We start from the raw sequence: 24,629 nt of genomic DNA on the forward strand, positions 1-24,629 counted from the left end.
TGCATACATATGCTTCTTTCTTAAAGAATAGGTTCTTAGTTTAGTTGCTATTATATTCTACTTTGCCCCAAAATCGAAATTTTAGCTGCCTTTTAGCTTTCTTTAGAATTGCTAGTAGAATGTGTCTTCCGTGAACAAATCTCTTGTATTTTGTTGTAGGCTTTGATGGATTCTAATCTTCCGAGGTTACAGTTGGAACTCTATAAGGAAATTAAAAAGGTAGGCTTTTGTTTTCCATCATTGAAAAAGTGCTACTGATTCACTGTGTTGAGCAGTGTATGTGAAATTTTATCTTTTATTTGATAAGGAAATAAATGCTGTTTGGTAAAGTAGACTTTATTGTTTTACTTTTCTTCAAAAGGTTGCTCCTCATTATTTATTAGATGGGATGGGAACTAAAATGGTAGTTTTAAAAAATATCTTTATAATTGCATCCCATTAGACCTTAACATTTCAAAAGTAGTTACACATTTAAATGGCCTTTTCTCTAAAAATAGAAATTAGCAATGAAAAAATGCTTTTGTTTATTTGAAGTCCTCTTGGTGACTCGTGTCTGCGACTCTTAAATGTAACATGCTGCTTCTTAAATCCCTCAGAACGGCGCTCCTCGGAGCCTGCGCGCTGCCCTGTGGAGGTTTGCCGAGCTGGCTCACCTCGTTCGGCCTCAGAAATGCAGGTAAAGTGGACACTCTGGGTTATTACTATTATTATTATTTTGGGTGGGGGGCCAGCTGCGGTGGATTCTTGCCATCTTGGCTCAAATGTCATTTCTCTAAAGGTCTTCCCTGTCCACTCTGTCTGAAGCTGCCCACCTCTGCCTCTCCAGCTGCAGTACAGGTTGTCCTGATCCTTTTCCTGCGTAAAACTTACGGCTCTCAGGAATACTGTCGCACACTTCATCAGCGTGCTTGTTCGTTTTCTATCCCACCCTCCCCCGAGAGCTGTAGGAGATGTACATCTCAGGACAGTGGGGGCATCCCTGTCTGGTCCCTGCTGCAGCCCAACACTGATAACGGCGTCTGCACGTGGTACTTGCCGAAAAGATACTTGCCAGGTGGTTGAAGGTTGAGTACTACCTCATTGTTGCTTACTCTAGGGATTATAGAAAACGATGCCTTTGTCTATTACGTGGGTTAAAATATGAGTGTTAAACTGTGAATAAAGTTTCGACTGATTGAAACAGTTGTATCTTAATGGATTGGAAAACAAAAGAAGGGCCACAGTTTTCAACTCCTTCCTTCTCTCCTTCACTGGCAAGACGTGCTGACATCCATGGAGCCCTTGGCTCTGTCCCCGAGGAACTGGTGGAGTGGCAGAAACCCTCTCTTTTAATATGAAACAGTGATCTATTCCACTGAGCCTGACTGTAATAAGAGTCTTACACGATTGCACACATACAGTCACTAAGGAAATTTCTTTTTATATAACCTTTTTCTTTTACTATCCTTGTTTTGAAAACTTTGTTGTATTTCTGAAGCAACACATCCCCAGTTCTCCACATAGAAGCCAAAGTGACCTTAAAAAACTATGATTGGGTCATGTCATTCCTTTACTTAAACTCTTTACTCATTTCCCAGAGCTGTTCAGATAAATCCAGACTCCTTACCAAGGCCCGGGGAGATCTGGCCCCCAGTGGCCCCCGTCACCTCAGACACTCCTTTGATTCATTGGCCTGAGTTCTTTGAAAAGTTGGGCATGTCTTCCTTCTGATCTCTGGTTTGTTTTCCCTTGGGTCATCTCCTTAGAAGGGCCCGTCTCCCTCCCTGTACAGTCCCAGGGGTACACCTGCTTGCTGCCCGTCTCTGCCACTAGAGGACGCCGCCGTCGCCACCAAGTGCTTGTCCTGTGGCTTCGGCTTATCTGTCCTGTGACTGCTGCTCTCCAGTCCTGCGTGGTTTGCTACTTCTCTGTAGAGGGCCAGGCTTCTCTCTAAGGGCTTATTCAGGTCAATGCTTAGAAAAAATTTTGTAATGCTCCCTTTTCAAGAAAGCTTTATTCTTATTTCTTAATTTATTTTTTAAATGGTGTTTTCTTATATTATCTGTTATTTTCTCATTTAAAATCTGGTTATTTTAATAACTATTATAATTTACTGCAAAGAATTTTTAAAACAAGCTTTTGAGAGTCGTGTGTGTGACTAGAGGAGAAACGAAGGATGAGAGCCTCCCAGCATTTGGGCTTCATCTGCCTTTAGTCTTCTAGCAGAGATTTCTTTACCTTCCAGGAAGGACTCTTTTGCACGTAAAAACTGGTTTTTCCCTAACAGACGCTGAACTAATCGCTTATGTTTCTCATTAAGGTAGGCCCTGGAAGAGTAATTAGTGTCCCTCTCACATGTGCAGGCCTTACTTGGTAAACCTTTTGCCTTGCCTGACTCGCACAAGCAAGAGACCCGAGGAGTCTGTCCAGGAGACCTTGGCTGCAGCTGTCCCTAAGATTATGGCTTCTTTTGGCAATTTTGCAAACGACAATGAAATTAAGGTATGATTGCTGCCTCGAGTCACAAGCGTGGGAGTTGGGCTTTTGCACAGGCAGGCATTTGAGAGTACTTCTCGAGTTAGGCTGTGCTTCATAATTTAGATTAAAACCTTTTGAGCTCTTTGGAGGCACACTGAGAGTTTCTTTCCACTTCTGCTTTCTTACTGTGGGGTGAAAAGAGGAATAGGGAGATGGTTTATAGATGCAAAATCAAAAGGCATTTTGCCAGAGCAGACTGGTTTTGGGGTATAAGATTGACTGCTTAGCCTGGCTGAAGAAAGGCCACTGTCCCTGGACTGCAGGCAGGAGAAAGCTCACCGATGATGCCTTGTGCGTACGAGTGCCCTGCGGCCGTTGGGAACCACTTCCTGTTTGTTTTTGCCCCAACCAGCAACCTTCAAACCCTCTTTAGTGTTTTGTCTATAATGTCCAGAAATCATGACCCTGTCACATGGTCTGAGGATTACAGATTCTTGACTTCATCCTTTTAGTGGGTCAGTCCTGTGTTAGTGTTTTTCTTGGTATTTCCCTCCACATTTCTAAATAACTTGCTTATACTGCTGGTTTTGGATTTTTTTATTTTTTACAATGGAAAAGATGAATTCAACTCTAACCCTTCTTCCCTCTTTTTACTATAGTTATATCAGTATTCAGTGTGTACATTATTATGCCTAAGTAAATAGTCACAGCTAGTTATGTTCTGTGCCGTGGTTATGTTTCTGTGTATAACTCTTTGGTATTTCCGGAGTCAGTAATTGCCTCTTTTTCATTTGCTTATTATTCTTTGGCAATTTCCGTCTTCTCACACCTCCCACCAGCGCTGTGTGCCTCAGTTCAGTTGTGCACATGATGGGTAGTTTCCTGGACCCGTTTCCTCCACTGGGGTCGTCCTGGACTCTGCAGCTGCTGCTCCAGCCTGGTCAGGGCGCCCCTTAGGTCTGTCGCATGGTCATGTCTTGGCTCCCCTGTCCGATGCCTGATTCCTGGCTGCCATGTCTTTGTCTCTGTAGGCTTACTCCTGGAGAGGGGGCTTCCTGAGAAAGGCTGACTGGCAAGTAAATCGTTTGAGATTCTGCATTAGTGAAAATGCCTTGATTTCTCCCTCACGCTTGGCTGGGCGTAGAGTTCTGGGGTGGAAATCGTCTTCCCTTAGGAATGTACAGGCTTTGCCCCTTTGTCTCATAGTCTCCAGCGGGGCATCCGAGAAGTCGAATGACCTGATCTCTTAGCCTCTGAATGTGTCCTTCTCTAGAAGGTTTTTGCTGTTTTGTGTAGGGGGGAGTGCTGGGTGCTTGATAGACCTTTTAATTTGGAACGTTCTAGCCTTCAGTTCTGGGAGTTGTCCTTACACTTCTCTGACAATTTCCCCTTTATTTTCTCTGTGCTGTCTTTCTGAAATTTGTTAGTTAGCTGTTGGTCCTGGACTGATGCGCATTTGTACTCTTTTGTTTCTATTTTCCATGTCTGTTTTCTGTACTTTTCTAGGAGATGTCCACCTCAGACTCTTCTCTGGAATTTGTTCCTGCTGTGGTATTAATTTCTAAGAGCTTTCTCATGTTCAGAATGGTCATGTTTTCTGGCACCCTCTTCTTGTTTCATGAATACACTGTCTTATCTTTCTGAGGATACTGATTATAGTTTCTTGACAACTTCCTTTGACCTCCACGCTGTGTGTTTCTTCTCACTTCCTCTGTTCTATTTCCTGTCTTTCTCTTTTATGTCAGCAGTTGTCCACATAGATTTGAGTGAGCCCCTAAAAAGCTTATTGGAAGCAAGTGTGTGGCAAGCTTTGTCCCCTGGTGACTTCCTCAGGTAATGGGTAGTGAACCTGCTTTTCCACTGTAGGTCTTTAAATGTCAGTGTCAGTAAGTCTTTTCCTTTTGGGCCAGTCAATATCTCTAAAGAAAAATCCCTCATTCTCCTGCTTGGAGGCATCAGCCCAGCTGCATTTGTCCTGGGACCCTTGGATGGAAGGGTGCTAACAGTCTCACTGGTGAGAATGCAGACTTCTTCTTAATTTCTGTTTTCTGTCTGTGCCTCGTGCCTGTCCTCAGCTGTGGCAGCATCTCTGGGGATTCCCTGTCTCTGCGGGAGACGGGGAAGTGAAGACCATATCCTGGGCTGCCTGGGTGGGAGAGGGGCTTGGCAGTTTCCCCAAGGAGCTGTTAGATGAGCAGCTGTTTCGTCCCCACATCCACGCCACTTTCAGATGTCTCTGGTACTCCTAAGCCTGAGCTTTTCTTGGATTTCTGTGGCTTGAGTGAGCTTGCCTTTGGTTGGTGGCTTTCAGTCGTTCTCCCCAGCTCGCAGAAAGGCTTGCGTGGGAACTTCTGCCTGAGAGCTGCAAATCAGTCCATTACCACTTGTTTACTTTCTAGCTTCCAGAAATTTGCTAATGCCTCTAGTCTGCCCTTGTCCCTGTTCTGTTCTTTTTGTCCTTGTAAGTTTAAGCTTTTTAAACCTTGTACATGTGATTCTGGTGGGGTGTCTGGGAAGTAGAGGTTCACGTGTCCAGTACAGCATGTTTGATCAGAAGTTTCCTAACAGGAGCCCTGCGGTGTTATTCTCAGGGTTGCCTGTTAAATATTGAGACTCCCGAGCCTTTTATTTGACTGGTGTATAATGTACATACAAGAAGCATGTAAATCATACATGTACTCCTTGATGAGTGGCCACAAAGCGAATCTGCCCTCACGGCCACTGCCTAGGTCTGGACATATGGAGTATTACCAGCACCCGGGAGCCTCTGCCCCCTCTCCCTGTCACTACTCCCTCCTTCCTCCACAGGGCTGATCACTGACCTGGCTTCTAATGCCAGAGGGTCTGTTTTTAAATTGTAAATATGTAGGACCATACAGTAGGTATTCTTTTCATCTGGTTTCTTTTGCTCAGCACTAAGCTCATGAGATTCTCTCATGTCACCGCGTGTGTCACTAGATCCTGCGGTTTTTCGGAGCTGTGTAGCGTTCCCTTGGATAAATGTGCTCCAGCTCATCATTTTACTGCAGCTGGACCTTGGGTCGTTTGTAGTATTGGCTGTCGCATGCGTTGCTGCTGTGCCTGTCCTTGTACGTGCCTCTTGGAGCACAGGTTGTGATAGCTAGAAACGGAGATTGTGGGGTGTGTATATGCCACCTTCGGTAGATGCCTCCAAGCAGCTTTTCTCAGTGGCTGCACGAGCTTACACCTCATGAGCGGTGTGTACGAATTCCAGCAGCTCCCTGGCCTCGCAGAATTGGAATTTTGGTCATTTTAAGTTTAGCCGTCTGCTGAGTGCGTTCTGGAGTCACAGTTTGGTTTAATTTCCATTTCCACTCCCTAAGTACTCTGACCCTGAAGTGGAATGAAGTACTCTTAAATATATGTCCTGCCTACGTTTAGAGAAGTGGAGCTATCTGCCCTGTAGTCTAGCGCACTTCCTCCGCTTATGAGAAGAGCTTTTAAGGATGGTCTAGGTAACCTCTGGCCAGCAGCCTGCTACAGGGCATTCTCGGGATTGTGGGACTTAGACCCAAGGAATCCCCCTCGAGCTCTCGTTCCATTTTACTGTTATTCCAAACTTTAAGTTCACCATGGGCTGACTCTTCATAGTAATATTTAGCTTTCATTCTGCTTAGAAGTTTGGACTAATATAGGATGATTCTTTATTTACCGTCTCCGTGGTGCGTGTGTGTGTGTGTGTGTGTGTGTGTGTGTGTGTGTGTGTGTGTGTGCGTGCTCTCACTCAAAGGAGTTCTTTAAAATGTATCTTTCCTTGAAGCTAAAAACGTTTGTCAGAGACGAGTTGACTGGTTTCTCCGGGTATTGTCTCTGGGGAGAAACTGGAGGCCACAACCCACTAGGGGTGTCATGTGGCCGGGGGTCTGGTCCTCCAGCTCTCTGGTTCCAGAGGTCTAATCTGTGAATTCAGTGAGCGTTGATGAGCCTCTGAGAACCAGTTTATGCCAACACGCAGTTAGGGAGAAGCTTGTTTAAGTCAGATGCCAGGCTGTTAATTGGCTGCTCCTTTGCCGATGGTTAGACTCCCCGGTAGGGCCCCAGTGGTGTCCCTGACTTGCCCAGCGAGGCTCCGTACACGCCCAGCAGTAGCTGGGCCAAATCATTGCTCAGAGCATAGCTTAGAGTGATGGGAAGTAGACGTTCTTAAGTAACATAGTCACCAAACTCCTGCAGCTGGATGGTCACCCCCTTTCATTCTTTGGATATTTTTGTGAAGACTTAAACGGTCATCGTTAGCAATATAGCACCCCTAGAATTATAGCACCCCTCCTTTGAGTTTTCTTGGAGGCACGGTAACAAGTCTTATTCTCTGATTTCTTAGGAAAATAGCTGTGAGGAGTGTGTGGTCTCAGCTCAGTTATGCTGCACACGTTTTCCAGACCTGGGACTGTCTCGTGGTGGCATTAGCAGCACATTTACAAGCCGTCGTTTAGGCTGGGACCTTGCTGTGATTGGCTAGCACTTTTCTCCTGGACTTCATTATTTACTGTGTGTGTGTTTTTTTTTTTTTTTTTTGCGGTACACGGGCCTCTCACTGTTGTGGCCTCTCCCGTTGCGGAGCACAGGCTCAGCGGCCATGGCTCACGGGCCCAGCCGCCCCGCGGCATGTGGGATTCTCCCGTTCCGGATCGGGGCATGAACCCGTGTCCCCTGCATTGGCAGGCGGATTCTTAACCACTGCACCAGGGAAGCCCATGATGAGTTTCACAGGAGCTTCGTCTTCTGTCTACTTGGACTTTGCTTCCACAGGTTCTGTTGAAGGCTTTCATAGCGAATCTGAAGTGCAGCTCTCCTACCGTGCGGCGGACGGCGGCCGGCTCGGCGGTGAGCATCTGCCAGCACTCCAGGAGGACGCAGTACTTTTACAGCTGGCTGCTCAGTGTGCTCTTAGGTAAGGCGCAGGCCTGTTAGTGAGTCTCCCCGTGGGGGGTGGTCACTAGGGTTTACTTGAGACAGGCCTGTGAAATTCTTTCAAATCAGGCAGCCCCTCGGCTTCTGGACCGGGCCCTTTAGCCCTGGCCGGCTGGTAAATGTGAACGAGCCCCCGTGGGTCTGGGTGAGGGTTCCGAGAAGGCTCCTCCCCCTCGGTGCAGTGGTGCGAATGCAGCCGGGCCCTCGGACAGCTGGCGGGGCGGTGGGCGGGAGCCTTCCCGGGCCTGGCCCTCTGGCAGCACACCGCACCACCTCTGCGGAGACCCCGAGTGCAGGGAGTCCCCGCGGCCGGAAGCTGAGGCCCAGGTCCCTGTGAGGGGCCTCTCTGGAGGGGTGTAGGCCCGGTGAAGGCTTCTCCTCTACTGGGGGCAACTGTGGAAATCCGTGCTGGCACGTGCTGCCGGGAGCACGCGGACAGTCAACGTGAAAGAGCTGCGTGGCTTTCAGAGGCAGTGAAACTCACTCACTGCAGGGCCTCGCTGAGCTGAGGCTTTAAATGTTGCCCCTTAGAGCCACTCCTGGAATTTGGCCGCTACCGTGATGTTTGTGCCATCTGTTTCCCTCCCTGCCAGCCTCATGATACGGTTCTGCTTTGGATCTCTTCCTGTGAACAAAGGAAGCCACGAGTCTCCCAGCAGCAAATGCGATGTGACAGAATCTTGTTGCTGCCTTTGTAGGTTTGCTGGTTCCCGTGGAGGAGGAACGCTCCGCCCTTCTGATTCTCGGAGTGCTGCTCACATTGAGGTATTTGGTGCCCTTGCTGCAGCAGCAGGTCAAGGACACGAGCCTGAAAGGCAGCTTTGGGGTGACGCGGAAAGAGATGGAGGTCTCCCCCTCGACGGAGCAGCTTGTCCAGGTGGGCGCCCCGTGCTTTACTCTAGTGCTTGTGCGCACGTGACCCACATTCGGAGACTCAGCTAATTTGGAAGAGAAGTGGCAGAGCCGAGGCTTAAGAGCGTGCACTCTGGAGCCAGACCCCGTGGTTCAGATCCTAGGTCATGACCCCGGCTACTCCACCTGTGTGTGGTAGTGATGTCAGATGAAAATGAAGGCGTCCCTTTACAAGGTCACCGAGGGTACTGTTTACGTGGACCTGCTCGAAGCAAACCCCAACCATCGTATTATTTTACTGCAACTATTTTATATGTGTCCCTATAGATGAGGACTCTTTTTTTAAAATTTTAATGACAATGCCCTTGTCATACCTAAAAAAAAGAACACTCTCTTAACATCAAATACCCACGTATCCCCTGTCAGTTTGTTCTTCTGCTCTTTGGAATCAGTACCCAAATAAGATTGGTTGATAAGAATTGTGATTCTCTTTGATCTGATGGTTGCCTTCTATCCCTGTTTTTCCCTTAGAGTTCATTTTTTGAAGAAACAGATTGTCCTGTGGAACTCCCGGCAATCTGATTTTTTATTAATTGACTCTCCGTTGTATAAATTAACATGTTTCTTTGTTGTCTGTATTTCCTGTAAACCAATAACTGGAGCTAGAGACTTGTCAGATTTGGTGCATATTTTATAATATATGTAATATCTGAGTTCGGTAGTACCTGTACAATATTTTAAAATAAATATTATTGGAGCTGCATGCTCAGAACTTTTTTCTGATTTTTTTTTTTAAAAAAAGGCTGCTTAGTCAAAAGTTTGGAGACCATTGGTCTAGTGGGGGAAGCAAGCAAACAGTCACTAAATAGCAAGGCGGGGGGTGTAGGGTATTGTAGAATACATGGCGGGGGGCAGGGGGTGTGCATGACCAAGGTCAGGGAGGCATGCTGGGCAGGCTGTTACGAGCTGATGCTTTTGGGTGAGTAGGATTTGAGCAGACACAGGGAGCTGGGAGAAGAGAGTTTTATAGACAGAAGCTACAGCCTTTGCCAAGTCCACAGAGTGAGAGAGTGAGAGTGTGCGGGTGAGGGTGAGCTGGATCCTGTAAAGGCCTCCAGGCTTTCTCACAGGTCAGTAGGGGTGCTGGGGGAAGATGCGGCTAGAGGGATATTGAAAACTGTGTTAAACTGAGAGAGCAGTAATCCTGGGAGGATGGAGTGAAGGGGTATGGGATGTGGTGCTTAATTAATTACAGATTTTCTTAATAGTTAATGTTTCTTCAACATGGTTAAACAACATGGTACCTTGTTGCATTAGCAAGCTAGATAAGATTGTCTCTAAAACATATCTAATCTATTTTCTTTTGACTATTGGCCATTTTGAATTAAATTATTTTGATTAAGAAGTTCAACTCAGCTAATGTAATAATAGTTTGGCTAGCTATATTTAAATAGAATTTAAAATAATCCTGAGCCTGGCTAAACTGTTAAGCAAGTGTGGGCAAAATATAGATACTTTTAGATATGTAAGAATTCAGTTTGCTTTTCATGTGCACTTACTTTTTTCATGTATGCTTTTTGAAAAAATTATTTGAAGATGTATTCCAGCAAAATGAGAAATAGATAACAAAAAAAGAGGAAGTCCTGAAATCCAAGAAACAAAGCACCTAACCCAGGAATGTGTTAGAAGCAATTCTGAGATGACTGGTACTGTGTGCCATTCAGATTAGAAACAGGGAGTCCAAGGAGCTCCCTGTGACCAATGTTATGATAAAGTGCTGGGAAAAAGGGAAGGCATGTGTGTATGTTAAAAGGAGGGGAAAACCAGGAAGATTTATAAAAGTAAGTTATCCAATTATGAAACAAATTAAAATGTTGAATAATTTTAAGCAAGTAAGAGATTATGATAAGAGAGAATGCATTTAACGGTTGTCCTTGGGACATTCTCTTTCAAGTGACGCAGGACTAGTAATAATGAAATACTTCTTTCTTTTTGGGTCCAGTCACATTAATAGGATTTGCAGTGAAGGATGTTAATGTACACGTGATGAGACACATACTGATTTTTTTTTTTATTGGAGTATAATTGCTTTACAATGTTGTGTTAGTGTCTGCTGTACAACGAAGTGAATCAGCTGTACGTATACATATATCCCCTCCCTCTGGGACCTCCCCCTCTCCCCCATCCCCCCCATCTAGGTCATCACAGAGCACCGAGCTGAGCTCCCTGTGCTATACCGCAGGTTCCCACTAGCTACCTGTTTTACACATGGTAGCGTACTTACGTCAGTCGTCATCTCCCAATTCATCCCACCCTCCCCTTCCTGCCCACTGTGTCCACACGTCTGTGCTCTACATCTGCGTCTCTATTCCTGCCCTGCAGATAGGTTCATCTGTACCATTTTTCTAGACTCCACATACATGCGTTAATATGCAATATGTGTTTCTTTCTGACTGACTTCGCTCTGTATGACAGATGCTCAACATCTAGGCACAGCACATGCGATTTTAAAAGTTACATCGTAGTAAATAAATGTAACCCTTAATATAAAAGCACTCAGGTTGCTAACAGAATTTGGGAGGAGGCAGATGAGGTGAGGGAGTGTGGGTGCCCATTTCCCCCATTTACATAGTAAGAAGTCAAGAGATTCTTTGCTCAGAGCAGACGGCTCAGGAATCGCGGTGTAAAGCTGATTACCTAGAGCAGGGCTCATGGGCCAACGACTCAACTCCAGCACCGTAGCAGGAAAGCAGCCACAGACAGTACACACACAGCCGTGCTCCAGTAAAACTATGTGCAAAAACAGATGGAGGGCCACATTTGCCTGTGGACTGTGGTTTGCAGATCTGTGACCTAGAGTTACGGAGGTAACCGTCAGAGGAACTAAAAACAAGCCAGTCAGAGTAGCCACCTTTGAGACTTTTACTTTTTATTCTATAAACCGCTATACTGTCTTTTTAAAAAACATATATATGACTTTTATGATATTAAAGGTAAGGCTGCCCAACTTGGCAAATAAAAATAGGGGGTACCAGTTATTTGAATTTCAGATAAATCATCAGTAATCTTGTGGTGTAAGTATGCCTGAAATTGCGCGGGACACAGTTACACTACAAAATTATTTGTTTATCTGAAATTCAGGTTTGGCTGGGAACTCTGTATATTATCTGGCACCTCTAATTAAAGGGAAAAAGGATAAATACACTATGTTCGTATAATGTGATAAAGTATTAAAAGCACTAATGAAGTTTAGTGCCTTTAAAAGCTTTGGAAACTCTTTCTCAGTGGCACTCATGACAGTACTTCTTGCTTATTAAGTGTGTGTTCGAGTAGCTGTGCGCTCCGTGTATTTGGGGCTTTACTCTCCTTTACTAGTCACCCGTTTAGGGAGCTGGAGCTCTTCACTAGCGTGCTTCTGCTTTTGTGGAAGTGCTCTATTTACTTTTAAGGAATTAATGTAACAGTGAAAAAAATGCTGGGACTTTAGAAAACAGCATGGAAGCTATGATCACACTGGTAGAAGGGATAGAGAAGTTTTTAGAGAGTGAAATTAAGGCACAAATTTTCCCAACGTAAGACAAAACAAAAACCTGAAACCTAGGACACATTTTAAAAACCATGGGAGTGACACTGGTGTTTCTGTTTCTAGGTGTACGAATTGACCTTGCATTATACTCAGCACCAAGACCACAATGTTGTGACTGGGGCGCTGGAACTCCTGCAGCAGCTCCTCAGAACCCCTCCACCTGAGCTCCTGCGAGTGCTGACCACGGCGGGCGGCATCGGGCAGCTCACTGCCGCTAAGGCTGAGCCCGGTTGCCGAAGTCGTAGCGGAAGTATCGTGGAGCTTATAGGTAAGGCGTTAGGAAGGTCCACCCTGCAGTGTTATTGGCCCCTCTCCTGACCCTTGCTCCGATGCTGTGCTGAGCAACGGACAGCTCAGTTCCTTAGGAGACTTGCGATGCAGGTGTCGTCCTTATTGTGTAGACGGGGCAGGGCTGAGGTGGGAAGGCTAGGTGGCAGGGTGAGGCCAGCACGTGAAACCCGCCTCCTGCATCTGACTCGGCTGTCTCTGCGTGGCATTTCATCTGTCGTGAAGTGGAAGCATTCGGGAAGGGATTTCCAGACGCTGTGTCCCTTTGCCAAAGGTGGGCTCTTCAAGTTTTCCTGGAATTCTGGACTCCTTTTCTGCCCTCTGGGCCCTTTTTGCTGTCGCGCCTGATTCTAGAAAACCCCTTCTGTTCCTCGTCTCGTGGCACCTCCTCCGCCCCATCTCTGCTCTTCTTCCCCATGCTCTTGGGCACTGGGCCCTAATCCCGCCGCCGGATGCTGTGCAGACCTACCAGTCTAATGTGGAGCTGCCCCTGGGGAGCTGGAAGAGATGGGTCCCTGAGTCGCAGCCTCTAGAACTGGGTCTGGCTCAGCGGCAGAGGCTTCTTTCTGCAGCCTTTGCTGACTGCACTGAGTAGGCGTGGTGCATGGGGTCCGTTTAGTGCAGTGTGGGTGCGGTGTGGCCTTTACCCACAGCATGTGCAGACCAGGGAAGGTTGGCGGGAAGTCTGAATGCTGCCTCATTTGAACACAAGTGTTTGCCTGAACCATGAGTAGAAAACGTCGATCTGCCTGTCCACTGTCCTTTGTACTGAACAATCCTTTTCTCTGTGGAATGCATGCCTTACAAATAATTGCTGGAAATACTAATTTCTAATGATTGTTTCTAATGAAAATTTGTATTTAATTATTAGTTGACCAAATAATCCGAGATTTCTAATGTTTTTAGTTTGACTTTTTAAATGCACTTTGAGCTCTTTTGCATTTTAGAACTGTATATTTGAGTGTTAATATAATTTTCACGTTGAAATTAAAATTGTAACATGCAGTTTTCATGTTGCAGTATGGTAGTTAAGCACCACCTGTAGAAATGTGTTCACATATTTTCTAGTTTTAAAGTTGAATCAAGCTTAAAGATTTTCTAATTCCTTCTGGATTTTAGCGGCTTGTTACCTTACTTTCATCTGTCATTTTCTGTGATTTACAGCTGGAGGGGGTTCTTCATGCAGCCCTGTCCTTTCAAGGAAACAAAAAGGTGATTATTTCAGAAATGATTCTTATTTTCAATCTTATTGCTTTTTCCATATTTCTGTAATGTAATTGGCTATGCCTATAACTCTTCTCAACAGGGTGATTATATGTATAAATGTTGCTGGAATCTGATAACCAGGCCTGAATAGTCCTGTAGGATGGCTTTTTAAAGAATAAATAATTAATTAATTTATGGCTGCATTGGGTCTTCGTTGCTGTGCGTGGGCTTTCTCTAGTTGCGGCGAGCGGGGGCTACTCTTTGTTGCAGCAAGCGGGCTTCTCATTGCAGTGGCTTCTCTTGTTGCTGAGCACAGGCTCTAGGTGCGTGGGCTTCAGTAGTTGTGGCTCGCGGGCTCTAGAGCGCAGGCTCAGTAGTTGTGGCGCACGGGCTTCGTTGCTCTGCGTCATGCGGGATCTTCCCGGACCAGGGCTTGGACGCGTGTCCTCCGCATTAGCAGGTGGATTCTTAACCACTGTGCCACCAGGGAAGTCCCTAGGATGGGTTTTAAAAGTTGCTTGTGTATCAGAATTGGTTTGTCATATATTTCCTTTTTTTTTTTTTTTTGGTTGTACCACGTGGCTTATGGGATTTCAGTTCCCTGACCAGGGATTAAACCCGGGGCCCCGGCAATGAGAGCACCGTATCCTAACCACTGGACCACCACAGAATTCCCTGTCATAAATTTCTAATGCTTTAGGCCAGAGGTCAGCAAATGTTTTCTGTAAAGGGCCAGGTGGTACACATTTTAGCCTGTGGTCCTTACTGTCTCTTTTGCAATGATTCAACTCTGTCCGGTGGCAGGAAGGCAGCCATAGACAATACTAAGCTAATGGGTGCAACTTCATTCCAGTACAACTTTATTTTACAGAACTGGGTGAGCTGGAGTTTGCCTTCTCCTGCTTTAGGGAATGTTATATTTATAAAGGTAACTCATCTTCCCAATGAATTTTGTTTAGTATTAGGAATAATGTTTGGTTAATTATTTGGTGAATTTGGGCCTGGTTGTCATTTTTCAGACATATTTAGCTTCGTACATACCTAAGTTTCTGATACAGTTTGTTTATTTTTATTTAATCGAAGTGTGTCTGACATGGTCTAATAGCTTTGGTACACGTCATCACTTATAGCACCAATTATGTTCTGTTCCAGTCTAGATTTCCATAGGAAAGAATTGCTGTTGTTTTCTATTTTGAAATCCTAAAAGACTTATACCGTTTTTGGTTTTTTTTTGAGGTATAATTGACATATAACAACTAATCTTTTACATACAACATACTAATCTTTTTTGTGTGTCATGAGTTGAGTATTTAATTGAGAGCCTGATGCCTAATATTATTTGTAGTATTGAATGGTATCTTAACAGGAATAATATTCTAGCCCTAACTGGATTAAGTAAGCATTTCCTAGAAGTACTTAGAATTAATAATATTTGGGCCATCATAGTGTGGGATACTTAGTCAAGCTTGAGGTTTTGGTGAAAACACTGAGATTGCTTGAAGACTGAAAGGGTGTCAGGAAAAGCTAGTCTTTCTATTCTTGGACTAGGAAGAGATTTTCAGGCATGTGACTAGATTTCTCCGGCACTTGCCTTGTTTGTTTCTCGGTCACTTTTTCTTATGATGATAAGATGACTCGTTGACTGGTAGAGATGTATTTTGTTTTCTTGGGGCTAGGACATACGATTTGTCCTCAATCTCTTTTTTGTTTTTCAAGTGTTTTGTTGTTGTGTTTATTTAGAGCTGCAGTTTTCACAGTTTCCTGTCATAGCTGCAGAATTCTTTTTTTCAAGTGAAATCTTCCAGTACATAGGAGAGAGAAAAACAGAGTTGTTGTTGTTGAATGTAAGGGTGAGGGCTGCGGGTTGTGGCCTGGCATCTTGGCAGCAGCCTGGCCCTTGCCCACTCTTCGGGAGAACTCCTTGGAACAGATTTGCAAACTACTGTTTCCAAAGACAGAGACTGATTTCATTAACTCTGAATTCACAGGTTGGAATGTTATTTGCTTTCTCAAGGTAAATCACTTGTTCTGTAATAAAGGACCCTGTTATTTAGTAGATAAGCGAAGTTGCTGTGTTAGTTTCATCTAGATTTTGAGTTTCCTTTGCTTTTTTCTGGGGTGGGGGGAGGGCTTTAATGTCACATCAGTGTAGATTTATGGAAGTTATCACCCCTATGACTTAATCTTTGAAGAGCAGTGAAATCAGAAATTGGAACTTACCAGTAATTGTATTGATAGTGTTGTTTAATGACATTTATATGTAATATAACCAAAATGATTTAATGATCCCAGTTAAATCATGTTAAGACTTTTGTTTTCTCTTTTTCTTATTAATATAATTTAGAAACCATGAACTGTGAAATGTATTTTGAGGATTTTGCAAAAGATGAAATATTATTCCATCCTCACAGATCATAACAGTACCTGAGTACTGATTATCAATGATAGAAATCTAGCAGATTAAAAGATAATAAAATAAAAGTGACTTTTAGCTATAAAAGTTTTATATATAAGTTTTGATGTGCCATTGGAGATATGACATGAATATTCCAAAGGCTAATAGAATTGGTTCTAGCCATAACTTACCATTTTTAAGATTAAATAAATAGTAATATAAATTATTTAACATTAACACTAGTCTAAGTCAATAAATATTAATTATTAAAGTACTTTGTAGTACAGGTTGAGAATCGTTGCTTTTAATTCTTTTTCCATATAGGTTTATTGACTTTAATAATACTCTAAGTATGATATCATACTTAGATATCATTTTTTGTGTTTTTTGTGTTTCACACTCTAGAGGTATAAAGGAACTTATATATAATGATGGACTGAGAGCAGGAATTAAATATACTTACGATATTCCTCTTGGAATGTACATTTATTTGATTTTCAAAGTTCGTCCTTTTAGCAAGCTTAAAAGGACTCTTGCTACGTCATTTCCTAGGGAAAGTGCTCTTTGGAGAAGCAGCAGCCTTGGAGGATGACTCTGAGTCAAGGTCAGACGGCAGCAGCCCCACCTTTGCAGGTAGCTCTCTCGGAGTGGCCGTGGTGTCCTCCTTGCTCTCCCCTGCTGCGCCCACCTCCTCCCCTCCCCTGCACCTCCATGGATCTTGCTCCTGGGAGGCAGCAGTGAAGCCAGCTTGCTCAAATGGTGGATGATTCAGGAGCCTTTTATAGTGTTCACTTTGAAATGTGTGTGTTTTCTTGCATCAAGTGTTTGCTGTTTTCCCTGGTTTAAGCTGTTTTAAAATTAGGTTTGTACTCCCTGAGTATAAGTCTTTTTGAGAAGAGGATGGTGGGTAAAGTGTCTCATGAATTGCATGGGTTATGAGGGGGAAAATGGGATTAAAAATTGTCTGAGGCTCTGAACCAGGAAAAAATAGAAAATATGAACAGACCGATTGTCAGTATTGAAATTGAATCAGTAATTTAAAAACTCCCAACAAACAAAGGTCCAGGACCAGATGGCTTCACAGGTGAATTCTACCAAACATTTAGAGAAGAGTTAACACCTATCCTTGTGAAACTATTCCAAAAAATTGCAGAGGAAGGAACACTTATAAACTCATTCTATGAGGCCACTGTCACCTTGATACTGAAACCAGACAAAGATACCACAAAAAAGGAAAATTACAGGCCAATATCATTGACGAACATAGATGTAGTCAAATAGGATTTATCCCAGGGATGCAAGGATTTTTCAGTATCCACAAATCAGTCAATGTGATAGACCACATCAACAAACTGAAGAATAAAAACCATATGATCATCTCAATAGATGTAGAAAAAGCTTTTGAAAAAATTCAACATCCATTTATGATAAAAACTCCAGAAAGTGGGCATAGAGGGAACATACCTCAACATAATAAGGGCTATATATGACAAACGCACAGTTAACGTCATACTCAGTGGTGAAAAGTTGAAAGCATTCTGTCTAAGGTCAAGAACAAGACAAGGATGCCCAGTCTCGCCACTTTTATGCAACATAGTTTTGGAAGTCCTAACCACAGCAATCAGAGAAGAAAAAGAAATAAAAAGAATCCAAGTTGGAAAAGAAGAAGGAAAACTGTCAGTGTTTGCAGATGATACTGTACATAAAAAATCCTAAAGATGCCACCGGAAAACTACAAGAGCTCATCCATGGGTTTGGTAAAGTTGCAGGATACAAAATTAATATACAAAATTAATATACACTAACAATAAAATGTCAGAAAGAGAAATTAAGGAAACAATCCCGTTTAGCATCTCATCAAAAAAAGAAAAACAAAAACCTAGGAATAAACCTACCTAAGGAGGCAAAAGACCTGTACTCCAAAAACTATAAGACACCGATGAAAGAAATTGAAGACAACATAAACAGATGGAAAGATATACTGTGATCTTGGATTGGAAGAATCAATATTGTTTAAATGACCATACCCCCAAGGCAATCTACAGATTCATTGCAATCCGTATCAAATTACCAGTGGCATTTTTCACAGAACTGGAACAAAAAATTTTTTAAATTTGTACGGAAACACAAAAGACCCTGAATAGTCAAAAAACAATCTTGAAAAAGAAGAATGGAGCTGGAAGAATCACTCCCTGACTTCAGACTCTACTACAAAGCTACACTAATTAAAACAGTATGGTACTGGCACAAAAACAGACACATAGATCAGTGCAACAGGATAGAAAGCCCAGAAATAAACCCACACACTTATGGTCAATTAATCTACAACATATGAGGCAAGACTATACAAGGGAGGAAAGACAGTCTCTTCAATAAAGTGGTGCTGGGAACACTAGACAGCTAGATGTAAAAGAATGAAATTGGAACATTCTCTAAACCATATACGAAAATAAACTAAAAATGGATTGAAGACCTAAATGTAAGAACAGATACTATAAAACTCCTAGAGGAAAACATAGGCAGAATACTCTTTGACATAAATCACAGCAGTGTTTTTCTGGGTCTGTTTCCTAGAGTAATGGAATTAAAAGCTTTTGCACAGCAAAGGAAACCGTAAAGAAAATGAAAAGACAACCTACAGAATGGGAGAAAATATTTGCAAGTGACGAGACCGACAAGGGATTAATTTCCAAAATATACAAACAGCTCATACAGCTTCATGTAAAAAAAATATACAACCCAATCAAAAATGGGCAGAGCCCTAAATAGACATTTCTCCAAAGAAGACATAGAGATAGCCAACAGGTACATGAAAAGATATTCATTATCACTAATTATTAGAGAAATGCAAATCAAAACTACAATGAGGTACCACCTCACACCAGTCAGAATGGCCATCATCAAAAAGTCTACAAATAATAAATGCTGGAGAGGGTGTGGAGAAAAGAGATCCCTCCTACACTGTGGGTGGGAATGTAAATTGGTCCAGCCACTACGGAAAAGTGGAAGTGTGGAAGTTCCTTAAAAAACTGAAAATAGAGCTACCATATGATCCAGCAATCTCACTGCTGGGCATATATCCAGAGAAAAACATGGTTTGAAAGGATACATGCACCCATATGTTCGCTGCAGCACTACTTAAAATAACCAAAACGTGGAAACAATCTAAATGCCCATCGACAGAGAAATGCTTAAAGAAGATGTGGTACATATATACGATGGAATACTATTCAGCCATAAAAAAGAATGAAATAATGACACTTGCAGCAACATAGATGGACCTAGAGATTATCATACTAAGTGAAGTAAGTCAGACGGAGAAAGACAAATATCGTATGTTAGCACTTATATGTGGAGTCTTAAAAAGATGATACAAATGAACTCATTTACAAAACAGAAATAGATTCACAGACAAAGAAAACAAACTTATGGTTACCAAAGGGGAAAGAGCAGGAGAGGGATAAATTGGGAATTTGGGTTTAACAGATATACACACTATTATATATAAAATAGATAAACAAGGACCTACTGTATAGCACAGGGAACTGTATTCAATGTCTTGTAATAACCTATAACCTATAATGGAAAAGAATCTGTAAATATATATATATATATGTGTGTGTGTGTGAATCACTGCTGTACACCTGAAACATTGTAAATCAACTATACCTCAATTAAAAAAAATTGTCTGAGGATAATTTAACTTGAAAGAAATTTACATTTGTTTGCAAATAGTTATCTAAGCTCTTTATTCATCTTGTGAAAGGTGAGTATTTAGTAAGATACTAATAATTGGATTAAGTGAGAGTGGTTTGGGTTGTATAACCCTGTGCAAAATAATATTTCTAGATAACTGAAAATGAGGCTGAAATACTGGGGATGGAAAATCTGAATGATTTCAGTGGTGATTACCTATTTATTGATTTAGTCTACAAAATAGAAATTGATTTTTTAACTTACAAAAATAAAGTTACAACAGCAAAAAAATTACAGCTATACACAACATTATAAAGCCCAAGTGCTCATTGACCCACTGGCCTACAGGAGTGACACTGCTAACAGCTTGGTGTAGATTTTTATGTAGTGGTAGTATATTTATTTATTTATTCATTTATAAATAAATAATTTTACTTATTTATTTATTTGGTTGCACCGGGTCTTAGTTGCAGCAGGTGGGCTCCTTAGTGGCAGCTTGCCAGCTCCTTAGTTGTGGCATATGAACTCTTAGTTGAGGCATGCATGTGGGATCTAGTTCCCTGATCAGGGATCGAACCCAAGCCCCCTGCACTGGGAGCGCAGAGTCTTAACCACTGTGCTACCGGGGAAGTCCCCATAATGGTGTGTTTTTTTTGTTGTTTTTTTTTAATGGGAATTTAAAAACTAAACTAGGAAAATGTGAAACTTTACGCTACCGGAGAGCAGGACTGGCTTAGAGGTCTTGAACAAGGTCTGGGAAGAAGGAAAGCCCACCTCCAAGAGCACTGCTTGCTTAGAGCTCCGGGCATTTGGTTTTTTTTTGTTTTTTGCTTTTTTAAATAAATTTATTTATTTTTGGCTGCGTTGGGTCTTTGTTGCTGTGCGTGGGCTTTCTCTAGTTGCGGCGAGCGGGGGCTACTCTTAGTTGCTGTGCGCGGGCTTCTCATTGCAGTGGCTTGTCTTGTTGTGGAGCACGGGCTCTAGGCACGCAGGCTTCAGTAGTGTTGGCTCTTGGGCTCAAGAGCGCAGGCTCAGTAGTTGTGGCGCACGGACTTAGTTGCTATGTGGCATGTGGGATCTTCCCGGATCAGGGCTCGAACCCTGTCCCCTGCATCGGCAGGCGGACTCTCAACCACTGCACCACCAGGGAGGCCCTGCTCCGGGCATTTGTGACCACCCAGCCTGTGCCCCTGACCAGGCTGCCTAGGAATCGCCTAAGTCTTGTCGCTGCTCCACGCTCAGGCTGGACCAGTTGCTTAAGAACTGGAGGTGGTAATGTTGCTGGGCAGGGTTCAGGTTTTGCCCTGAAATGCCATTTGAGAATATTCACAGCACTTAAAAAATATCTACTTGTGATCCTTATTTTATCAATACTGTAATATAGTAAAAGGTAAGTAAATAATACGGTAAACATGTTTGAAGGATGCAGTGTTGTCTTGCTTTTGAAATTGAGTAGTTCATATTTTCACCGTATTTCAGGGATTCTTGCAGTTAAAACATTTGCTGATAGTGAATTTTGGGGTATTTTGCAAATATTTGATCCCATATTGAATGCTTTTCCTGACCCTTTGAAGAATGAGTGTTTCTTTGTCTTCAGCCTCAGTCAAGGGTGAGATTGGTGGTGAGCTGGCTGCCTCTTCTGGGGTCTCCACTCCTGGCTCAGCTGCCGACTCTGTGGGTCACGACATCATCACTGAGCAGCCCCGGTCACAGCACACACTTCAGACGGACTCGGTGGATCTGACCGGCTGTGACTTGACGAGTGGTGCCACTGACGGGGACGAGGAGGACATCTTGAGCCACAGCTCCAGCCAGATGAGCGCCATCCCGTCTGACCCTGCCATGGACCTGAACGATGGGACCCAGGCCTCCTCTCCCATCAGTGACAGCTCCCAGACCACCACCGAGGGGCCCGATTCAGCCGTGACCCCTTCCGACAGTTCTGAAATTGTGAGTGGTTGGAGGGGGCAGCCCAGTTTCTTCAGAGGGGCCTTCCCTGGAGGCCCAGACCTGGACCCTCCTGCTGGTTCACTCCATTCATCTGACCCACTGATAATAGTGTAGAGGTCACCAGCTCAGATCCTTAACAGGCAGCTCGGCCCCATCTGAGTCCTTCACTGAAGGAAACAGCCCAGTGTCTTTTGTGCCGAACGTGGAGGTCAAAAGTGCATTAAAAATTTCTTAATATCTTGTTGGGCACAGGTTAAGTCATTATTTTGAAAGTCCTTGAGGAGCCTATTATTAACAGATCTGTGGTCTTAATGCAGTATGATTAAAAACATTAATACTGTGCATTATTTTAACACTTTTTGACTTTTCAAAACCTTTTACAACATATCCCATCTTGAGCATGGATCTGAGGGCCTCTTATCTCTGAGTTAGTGGACAAGAAACACCTCAAGAGTAGTCTAAAGTTTGGTACAGGTATATACCAAATTTTACAGCCCCATTTTATCGAAACAGTTTGTACTATTAATTGTTTTGCTACTATTGAATGTATTTTATTAAGGATATATATATATATATATTTTACTTAAATGAATACAGAAACTGTGCGTTACAGATCATGAGCTAAAGCACTGCAGCTCTCCACTTGTCATGTGGATGTGGTTCCTAATGGCCGAGTGGATGCCGCTTACTCGGCTGGAGAAGTGGGCTCACGGTTGGGGTTTTTAACTAGAAGACCTGGAGGAGGATAGGACAGATAACGGGAACGGTGGGAAATGATTTTAAGTCAGGAAAGGGTGAAGAGTGCTAACCAGTAGGCTGGGAGAAGAGAAGGTTGGGAAAGTGCCGGGCTCAGTAGCACGTTAAGTGTGCGGAGGAAGTTTCTGTTGTTTGCTTATTGCACCAGCTTTCATCTTGCCTTTTTACAGTAGATAATTTCTGGGCAGGTTTGCTAGAAGTAGGACTGAATGACCATAGGAGGTTGTGAAAGCATCCCATCTGGGAGTGCTGCAGCAGCTGTATGTTGTGTGGTAGGGCTGGGCCAGGGACCCACGCCGGGCTGTAGCCTGCAGGGAACTAAACCTCTTCCCTTGATGCTTCTCACACTGGCAGAGTTCTTTCTGATTTATGAGGTGCTTCCATGTCCTTTATTTAGTCATTAGTTATTGGCTGAACAAATGTACTGAGCATCTGTTATGTTCCAGGGATTGTCCTACAAGCCGCAGATGAAGTAGAGGGCACAACATACAAAACTGCTCACACAAAGCTAATATATATATTTTTAAATTTAATTTATTTATTTATTTATTTTTGGCTGTGTCGGGTCTTCGTTTCTGTGCGAGGGCTTTCTCTAGTTGCGGCAAGTGGGGGCCCGTCTTCATCACGGTGCGCAGGCCTCTCACTGTTGTGGCCTCTCTTGTTGCGGAGCACAAGCTCCAGATGCGCAGGCTCAGTAGTTGTGGCTCACGGGCCTAGTTGCTCCGTGGCATGTGGGATCTTCCCAGAACAGGGCTCGAACCCGTGTCCCCTGCATTGGCAGGCAGATTCTCAACCACTGCGCCACCAGGTAAGCTCAAAGCTAATATTTTAGAGTGGGACTCCTCAGACTCTTCCCATTTAGGGCCAGATAATAAATATCTTTGGCTTTGTGAACCATATGACCTGTGTTGTATACTCATCTGTGCTGTTGAAGTGCCAGAGCAGCCGTAAATATGTAAATGAAGGAGCATGACTGTGTTCCAATAAAACTTTATTTACAAAAACAGCTGGTGGGCCAGGTTTGGCACACCGACGTAGTTTGCCTGCCTCTGTTCTAGAGTGTGTGCCTGCGTGGGTGGGGCCGATGATGAGCCAGTGATCAACAGGTGAATAAACACGTAGTCGAGAGCGATAAGTGCCATAGAGAAAAAGAAGCCAACTGTAGGGCGTCGGGATTGTCCTCATGAGATAGCCCAGTGTGGGGCTTGTCTTGGAGGGAGCCCACCACGATGAGAATTCTGGCTCGGCCATTTACTAGCTGTGTAGCCTGGCACGGTTATGGCCCCTCTTGCCTCAGTTTTCTTATCCACGAAATGAAGATGGTGACAGTACTTACGTTGTTAAGGCTTATGAGGATAAGGGAAATAATACATGTAATTACTTTTGAGCCTGCCTGGGGTGTAGTGTGATATTCAAAAAATGTTGTTTTTTATTGTGGTGAAACTTCTCATTTTAGCCTGTGTGGGTTCCTTTTTTTTAAACAGTCTGGAGAGTGGAGGAAATCATTTCTTTCTTGGTTGTTTTTGAGCAAGTAGCTCAGTTTCTTTTTAATTTAATTGGAGGGATTTGGGATGATTTTTTAAATGATACAGAATTTATTTCAGTAGTAATTTAACTTGCCTACTGAAGGTACGTCACTCAGTTTTTCAGGTCAATTACAATTGGATGTGAAAAATTTTGCTGTATGAAATCATAACCCACATATATGGCTAAATATATGAAATATTGTGCCCAAAACTTAGTTGGGTCATTTCTAACAGTTTAGGGGATAACCTATTGGTAGACTTTTGTCTAAAAGATTTTTCCTCATTTTTGACTTACTGTAAAATTTGCTTGTGAACACAAAGACTTTTGTTTGGATTTTTTTTCTTTTTGTAATCAAAAAGAGAAATGTTCAGATTGGAATTGTTTTGGAATTTTTAGAGTTACAAAAGCTTTTTATAATGTAGCAGTAATGCGTGGTCAGTCAGCTCTTGATAATGTACACGCACGCACCCATGTGTACTTGAAGAAGTGACCTTCCTGTTGGCGTGTGAGATGTGGTCCGTGTTATTTGTGGGGTTTTGCCTTTGTCTTCCACGTTGGAGGGCTTGCCCCTCGGTGGTCGCACTTCAGAACCCTCACAGCCCCTCTTGAACTGTTTAGGTATTAGATGGTGCCGACAGCCAGTACCCAGGGATGCAAGTGGGGCAGCCCCAGGACGAGGACGAGGACGCTGCTGTGGTTCTTCCTGATGAAGACGCGGAGGCTTTCAGAAACTCTTCCATCGGTACGTTGACTTCAGGCCATGTACTACGGAGCGGCCTTGTCTTCAACCCTGACCTCTTATATCTCAGCTTCTGAGAAGAAATCTCCTGGTGTCTTTGTTTCCTGAGGTGTAAACAGCAAATGAGGAAAATCAATTGAGAAGTTATTATCCTTTTTTTAATCTAAATCCTGTGGTTTCATATTGACTTTGTGTAAATATGTGTATTTGTGTTTTAATTGGAAACTTGTCGCTTAACCTCTCTT

At 43.4% G+C, this 24,629-nt stretch overlaps 1 protein-coding gene across 15 annotated transcripts in view; it reads left to right on the forward strand.

The window, feature by feature from the left end:
- Window positions 1–24,629, forward strand: part of HTT (huntingtin) — a 136,763-nt gene that overhangs the window by 25,385 nt on the left and 86,749 nt on the right. For 12 of the 15 annotated variants that reach the window (XR_016393181.1, XR_002642197.3, XR_002642199.3 and 9 more), the window contains 10 exons: window positions 160–219; window positions 597–676; window positions 2,343–2,481; window positions 7,228–7,369; window positions 8,088–8,266; window positions 11,891–12,095; window positions 13,280–13,327; window positions 16,269–16,349; window positions 21,010–21,362; window positions 24,264–24,387. Coding sequence is in view for 11 of the 15 variants with exons in the window: in XM_089911416.1 (XP_089767542.1) it covers window positions 160–219; window positions 597–676; window positions 2,343–2,481; window positions 7,228–7,369; window positions 8,088–8,266; window positions 11,891–12,095; window positions 13,280–13,327; window positions 16,269–16,349; window positions 21,010–21,362; window positions 24,264–24,387 (1,411 nt within the window). In the remaining 4 variants the exon portion in view is untranslated. Of the gene's footprint in view, window positions 1–159; window positions 220–596; window positions 677–2,342; window positions 2,482–7,227; window positions 7,370–8,087; window positions 8,267–11,890; window positions 12,096–13,279; window positions 13,328–16,268; window positions 16,350–21,009; window positions 21,363–24,263; window positions 24,388–24,629 lie in introns of those variants that run through there. The other 3 variants (XM_089911413.1, XM_089911421.1, XM_089911414.1) reach the window with 3 other exon arrangements.

The sequence above is a fragment of the Delphinapterus leucas genome, chromosome 5 (assembly GCF_059928025.1).
Source record: "Delphinapterus leucas isolate spDelLeu-1000000601 "Yukka" chromosome 5, BTC_Dleu_Yukka2, whole genome shotgun sequence".
NCBI lineage: Eukaryota > Metazoa > Chordata > Mammalia > Artiodactyla > Monodontidae > Delphinapterus > Delphinapterus leucas.